Genomic DNA, 7,600 nt, shown 5'->3' with positions numbered 1-7,600 from the left:
GTTATAATCATCTAATATTATTCGACTATCGAACCTTGACGATACAACTTAAACTAGAGTAAGTACAAATGATTTCAGGACATTCCCAACAGTCAGTAATGGCGAGGCGGTGATCATTGTTTTATCCACTCCACTCCACTCCACTCCCCTATAAAATCCCACTCGAGTCTGCTTTCTCAATTCACCAAAACACATATTTTTCTTAAATCGTCTAAAGTTTTGATTCATCATCAATGGCAGAGGAAGCTTGCAGAGTGAGGAGGATAAAGCTTGGGAGCCAAGGCCTTGAGGTTTTGGCTCAGGGACTCGGCTGCATGGGTCTCTCCGCCTTCTACGCTGCTCCAACACCTGAGACTAACGCCGTTGCTCTCCTCCGTCACGCTATTAACGCCGGTGTCACATTCCTTGATACCTCTGACATCTACGGGACCGAGACAAACGAGCTGCTCCTGGGAAAGGTAACTAAATAATTTAGCGACTGGAATTATACTACAAGAAAACATAGTGATAACCGACGGAATTTCTGACCGTAAAAAATCCATCGGGAATTTTCAACAGATTGCCGATTAATTTCCGATGAAAATGTATTCTTCATTTTCCATCATAAATCTGTCAGTAATATATAAACTTCCGACAGTTTTCTGATAGATATTATTCGTTGGTGATTTCGTCGGAAGCCTGTCAGAAATTTCTAACTATTTCCAACGGATAATGATATTTTCGTCGGTTCTCAAATTTTAAAAGATATGATATAAAAATTAGCATGTTTTTATCTAATCCGTCGGAAAACTGTCGGTAATTTTCAACGGATATCCGACGGGTTTCTTACGATTTTAGGTTTTGGGGTTCAAATTTTGAAACAATCAAACATAAAAAATATTTTTAATGATCCTACTAATGTTAGCAAACACATACAAACACACACAGACATTAAAACTATGAAATTTAGTGTTTTTCAAATTTGTGATCAAAGTAGTATAAGTGATTGTTTAAGTGTAATGTGTTATATGGAGAGAGATATATAGGTTACAAGTGATTTTGGTTTTAAATTTTTGTTTTGTTAAAAAATGATACATGAGAATGTTGTTTACATTATAACTTGACTAAATAGAATGTTAAATCATCAAATATGGCATTTATAAGAAACCAAATTGTTTTAAACCCTATACCCCAAAACCGTCAAAAATCCGTCAGAAATAATTTAAAACCAACGGATTCTTGACGGACTTCAAAAATTTCAAATAATCCCGCAAAAATTTTTCGAATTTTTTTTAAACACCGCGCAGATTAATTTCTAGCAGTTTAATTATGATTACCAACAGATTATCCGTCGGAAATCCGTTAGAACCTTCGAATTAAAAATAAAACACAACTCTTCTTCTTCTTCTTCTTCTTCTTCTTCTTCTTCTCCATTTTCAGATCCACTCTCTCTCTCTCTAAAACATCTTTATATTTCTCCCGCTTCTCTCTACCAAAAACAACTTTTACAACCCAATATTTGCTAATATGTAAGTTTTCCTACCATTTTATGTTTATATAAAGTTGTTATATAGATTAGATTTATAGATATTAGGTTTTGGAATATAATTTTTTTAGATTATGGGGTTAGATAGGATATGAATCCCAAGAGACAAATGTATAATTTCTAGATATTTTAGGTGTGGAATGTAATTTTGTTAGATTAGGTGGTTAGATAGGATATGAATCCCAAAAGAGAATTGTATAATTGCTAGATTTTAGGTTTTGCAATGTATATGCATATTTTATATGTGTTAGATAAGATTTGTTTAAAAGTTTGTTAAAAATTGTTTCTATTTAATTTTAGCTTGTAAATTCATTTTTATATGTTAACTCATATTTCTAAAATCGATATTTATGTTTTTATGAATTTTGACATAAGCTTTTGAAATTATTGAATAGGTTTATACATTTATGATATATTTGGAATTTTTTAGGATTGTTATAGAATTTTAATTAATATTATGAATTTTCAAATATTGTGATTTTTATATGAAATTATGTAATTTTATTTATATTTTTTTATATTTATTTATAATCCGTTGGGACTTTTATTTAAATATATATATTTTTAACACTTAATTATAAACCATCGGGAATCTGTTACATACATATGTCAGAATTCTGTCGGCAGTGTTCTGAACGGGATTTTAGCTGTCGGAAATCTGTCAGAATTTTCTGTCGGAAGTCCGTCGGTAATTACCGACGGAATTTTAGCTGTCGGAAATTTCCGACGGAATACTGACGGATTCTAATTTCCCAACGCTCTAGAACCGACGGACCGTTTCCGTTGAAAATCTGCTGGTTAAGGACTTTTCCGACGGATTACCGATGGATATGACCATCAGTTCAAGGCTGTTTTCTTGTATATGGTTTAGGCTCGTTTAGGAATGAAACGACCGACCTTTTTTTTTTTTAATAATAAATAATAAATATAATATATTAAAATAAACTACAGCTAGTGGTCCCATACCCACTAGCCACCTAACCACAACACATTCAACAGCGGAATAACATAATCAATATCCAATAATAAACCAATAATAAACCAATATTATAGCAAGGCAATATCTCAATACCAAACAACAAGAAACATGAAACCAGCAACCTAGCAATGTTTCTAATGACTCAACTCTAGCACCCTAGCAAATGCCAGACAACATCCAATCGAGTCCCTAGAACATCCTCCTCTTCATTGCCTTTGATTCCACGATCACACTTTGCCTTTACCTGCACCACAAACACAAATTGAGATGCATGAGTATTTGATAAACACTCAGTGAGGCAATCCTCCCATCTACTGGGCTATACACACAAGCAATAAGATCTCTACATGCCACAAACAACAATCAATAAAACAAACCAGGCAATATACAAAGCATACAACGATCCATTTAGCTGAAAGAAGGGTGTCGACCGACACCAGATGGTGTCGATCGACACTGACAATCTGGTGTCGACCGACACCATATTGGTGCCGACCGACACCCTGCCCGACACTCCCGAAAAACCCTAGTTTGTGTCGACCGACACCTCCACATGGCATCGATCGACACTCGCCAAAGTCCCGAGCCGTCCTCGCGTTGGTGTCGACAGACACCCCAACTGGTGTCGACCGACACCGTTGCCGAGCAGCGATTTCCTTCGATCAAAAACTCCGAATCTCGCCTCCAATCTTCTCCAATCCGCTCCTTGCACTCCCAGAAGCCAAACCCAGCCAAAAACAGCGACGAAATACCATAGAGAACTCAAAGAAACAACCACATAAGCACCAAATCACATAAAATCTAGAGATCTTAGCTTAGATAAGCCATGGTCATGCACTCACCTCTTTCAAGAAGATTCTGACCAACAAGAACGAATCCCTCACTCCTAGCAAGCTTCTAACACCTTCCCAGCCTTAGATCTCCCAAGAACAGCAAGGAATCTCTCAATCTCTTCCCAAAAGCTCAAGAACACTCTCTCTTTGTGTTTTCTCTCAAAAACGGCGAATAAGACAAAACAACACGAACCTAGGTCGTTTTCTTCCTCTAAAACTCGATTTTAGAGATTCCCTAAACCAACCACGCAAACCGAACAATTAAAATTGAACCGACCAAACCGGCCACAATTGGTGTCGATCGATGCCTCACTAGAAGGTGTCGATCGACACCCTTACCAAAATACCAAAATTCGGTTTGCGGGTGTTACAAGGAATTAGGGTTAATGATGGCCGGCCCTATGTTAAAAGTGGCCTAAAGCATTTTCAAAACTTAAGGGGAAAAAAAAGCAAAAAACTGATGAAGTAACAAAGTAAGACTCCAACCTAAGATATTAGACATAACAAAGAACTACTGAACCATCTGACCAAACAAATTATTTTGTGTTTGTGGCCTTTCAGTTATCTATATCTTATGTGGCCTAAAGCAAGTGCTTTGCTTGCCTTATGGACGGGCCGGCACTAATTAATCACAAGCTTTGTTTATTTTTTTTTTTCCTTTTCTTATGGTGGCAGGCTTTGAAAGATGGGTTGAGGGAGAAAGTGGAGTTAGCAACAAAATTTGGGATCACTACTTCTGAAGATAGGAAATTTGGTTTCAGGGGTGATCCAGAGTATGTGAGGTTTGCTTGTGAAGCAAGTTTGAAGCGTCTTGGGGTTGCCTCTATTGATCTTTATTACCATCATCGAATTGATACAACTCTTCCCATCGAAGTCACGGTATGGCTTCTTGTTTTTGATATCTAATCCAACTCGCGTACAAGGATACTTATGTATCTCATAGAACACCAAAAATTCCATAATGCTCTATTTTTTGTTCTGTTTTTGGTTTCTTTATAATTTGGTTTTCTCTATGTTGCTGTTGAACTTATGGTTTGGGTGAAGATTGGAGCACTGAAGAAGCTAGTCGAAGAAGGTAAGATAAAGTATATTGGTTTGTATGAAGCTTCAGCTTCAACTATCAGAAGAGCGCATGCTGTTCATCCGCTAACCGCTGTGCAGATAGAATGGTCTTTATGGTCGAGAGACGTGGAGAAAGATATCATTCCTACATGCAGGTGTGAGGCAACAGAATCAGTCAGAATTACTTTCCCTCTTCGTTTACATGCTTAGTCCTATAACCCCTCTCCTTTGATTTCTATAGGGAACTAGGGATTGGAATTGTAGCTTATAGACCTCTGGGAAGAGGCTTCTTTGCATCCGGACCCAAGCTTGTTGAGAATTTGGACAAGGATGACTATCGAAAGGCAAGTACTTGATTGATTCAGTTCTCTGTTCCAGGATGACTATCAAAAGGCAAGCCCTCTAGGATGGTCTTTTTGTACTCTCCAGTCCACTGGCCTACATGAACAAATATGGACCAAGTAGAGTCGTAAACGTGGAGACTATTTCCACTGTGACGACAGAAGGCGTGCACTTACAGCTTCAGACCACACACACACATGAGACCGTTAAGAAGATCAAGCGGCTATAAGCAATCGTATTCGTAGTTAACGAGAATGATGTCGGTCCAAAGTCCCGTGACTCCTTTTTATGACACGTGTGCTTAGATATAGTCATTGCCACTCTGTTACGGAAAAGGATATGTTCCATATCTTCTTGTGTATATCTTTAGTCAATATTCTCTACTTGTATATCAAGTTTCTTGTATCTATATATACTCTTTACCTATCAATAAGAAATCCAACGTTTTCTCTGAGATTTACATGGTAGCAGAGCAAGGTTCCAAAACCTAAATCCCTAATTTTTTTTTTCTTTCCGCCGTTTCTTTCAAGGAACTCGGCTTTCTAATCTTAATTTTTTTTTCTACTACTAACATGATGTCTTCGACATCGGCTCTTTCTACTACTACTACTACTACTAAAGAATTGATCTCATCTTCTCCTTACTATCTCTCCTCTAATGATCAGCCGCATCATGTTCTTACTCCGTTTCTCATTAATGGTGAAAACTATGAGAAGTGGGCTAAGATTGCACGTAACAATCTTGCAGCCAAGCATAAACTTGGTCTTGTTGATGGTTCTCTTCTCAAACCTTCTGCTGATTCAACCGATTACCAACGGTGGGTTCAAGTAAACTCGATGTTATGTGGCTGGCTCTATGCAAGTTTAGATCCTCAAGTACAGAAGGTGATCTCGTTTGTTGACAACGCAAAAGTTCTCTGGGATAATTTGCGTGTTTGTTACTCTATCGGGAACGCTTCTCGGGTTCACCAAATCAAGTCTTCTATTGCTCGCTGTGCTTAAGATGGTCAAACTGTTGCTGATTACTTCGGCCAACTAAAGGTGATGTGGGATGATCTTGACGATTTTGAGCCTTTTATTGATTGTTGTTGCAATTCGTCATCTTGTCCTCAACGTCTTAAGCAGCAAGCCCGTCGCGATCTTGAGCGTATTCATCAATTTCTTATGGGGCTCGATGCCTCTCGGTTTGGTACTACTCGGACCAATATTCTTAGCCGTCTTAACCGCGACACTGACATGACTCTTGATCATGTCTATTCTGAAGTTATTGCTGAAGAACGTCATCTCATTGTTGCTCGATCTAAAGAAGACCATATTGATGCTGTCGGCTTTGCTGTGAAAGCTGGTGTCAATGCTATTGCATCTGCTACACGTCTTACTCAAGGACCTTGTACTCACTGCGGACGTACCAATCACTTGGTGGATACATGCTTTGAACTCCACGGCTTGCCTGATTGGTGGATCGAGAAACATGGTGATACTAGAGGAGGATCACGATCATATTCTACAAGAGGTAGAGGTCGTGGCTCTTTCAGAGGACGCGGTCGTGGGCGATCCTCTCCTACTACCTATTGTGCTAATAATGCTCAAGCTGTTACTGAAGCTGAACTCCCTGACTTACCTGGTGTTAGTAAAGAAACTTGGTCTGCTATTGTGAACTTGTTAAAAACAGACCAAACCTCCAGTTCCGATAAGCTCTCCGGTAAGCATTCTTGTGTTGAGTTCTTACTTGATTCTGGAGCCTCTCATTATATGACAGGTGATGTTGATCTTCTTGTGGATGCGCATGACATTCCTTGAAGTATTGTTGTTCTTCCCAATGGAAAACACACTTTTGCTACTAAAGAAGGGACAATGATTCTTGGAGATCACGTCAAACTCAATCGTGTTCTTTATGTTCCTGATCTCTCTTGCACTCTCATCTCTCTCGCTAGACATTGTTGTGAGATGTCTTGCTACGCTATATTCACTGATTCATTATGTGTTATACAGGACCGCACTTCGAAGATGCTGATTGGTGCAGGTGAAGAGAGAGATGGGGTTTATCACTTTCGTGGAGCGGTTTCGGCTCGAGCTAACAATGTCAAGAAATCCACAAGAACTCTTTGGCATGAACGTTTGGGGCATCCATCTGCGAAGATCTTATCTAGTTTTTTATCTACTTTACCGGATTCTGCACACCTTAGTAGTGCTAATAATGATTTTTGCGAAGTTTGTATTCAAGCTAAACCAACGCGGTCGGTTTTTCCCGAAAGTATTAATAAAGCGGATGCATCTTTTTCTTTGATACACTGTGATATCTGGGGACCATACAAAATTGCTTCTACGAGTAAAACACATTATTTTCTTACTATTGTGGATGACTACTCTCGGGCCGTGTGGACCTATCTTCTTCTGGCCAAAGGCGAAGTTGCTATTCACCTCAAACAGTTTGTCGCCATGGCTCACCAACAATTTGGCAAAAAGATCAAAGTTATTCGTAGTGACAATGGGAGTAAGTTTCTCGGTCTTCGACTTTTCTTTAAAGACCATGGCATTCTTCATCAAACTTCCTGTGTTTACACCCCACAACAAAATGGGAGAGTTGAGCACAAACATTGCCATATTCTCAACATGGCACATTCTTTGCTCTTTCAAACTAACCTACCCATTGAGTTTTGGGGCGAGAGTGTCCTCACGGCTGCGCATTTAATCAATCGCACTCCTACTCCGCTTCTGCAAGGCAAGACTCCACATGAGCTTCTTCATTCTACGCCTCCGTCTTATGCACAGCTTCGTGTGTTTGGTTGTTTGTGCTTTGCCAAACGACATTCCTCTCGTCGTGATAAATTTCAAGAACGTGGAAGGAAATGCATTTTCC

The 7,600-nt window shown here is 39.0% G+C and overlaps 1 protein-coding gene across 1 annotated transcript; it reads left to right on the top strand.

The window, feature by feature from the left end:
- The first annotated feature begins 233 nt into the window (after positions 1 to 233).
- Positions 234 to 4,755, top strand: LOC104733957 (putative aldo-keto reductase 6). The gene is made up of 4 exons (XM_010453478.2): positions 234 to 458; positions 4,013 to 4,216; positions 4,382 to 4,554; positions 4,641 to 4,755. The coding sequence occupies exons 1-4, from the start codon at positions 234 to 236 to the stop codon at positions 4,753 to 4,755; spliced, it is 717 nt and encodes a 238-aa protein (XP_010451780.2).
- The last annotated feature ends 2,845 nt before the right edge of the window (positions 4,756 to 7,600 follow it).

Source organism: Camelina sativa, chromosome 12 (assembly GCF_030686135.1).
Source record: "Camelina sativa cultivar CO46 ecotype springtype chromosome 12, ASM3068613v1".
NCBI lineage: Eukaryota > Viridiplantae > Streptophyta > Magnoliopsida > Brassicales > Brassicaceae > Camelina > Camelina sativa.
Note: the sequence above shows the minus strand (reverse complement) of the source record. Positions and strands in the feature narration are given on the sequence as shown.

Excerpts from the sequence above, each read along its gene's own strand:
- LOC104733957 (XM_010453478.2), top strand. The coding sequence starts at position 234 with ATGGCAGAGGAAGCTTGCAGAGTGAGGAGGATAAAGCTTGGGAGCCAA. Across the intron at positions 4,217-4,381 it reads CTCTTCCCATCGAAGTCACG|ATTGGAGCACTGAAGAAGCT; the intron begins GTATGGCTTCTT and ends GTTTGGGTGAAG. Across the intron at positions 4,555-4,640 it reads GATATCATTCCTACATGCAG|GGAACTAGGGATTGGAATTG; the intron begins GTGTGAGGCAAC and ends TGATTTCTATAG.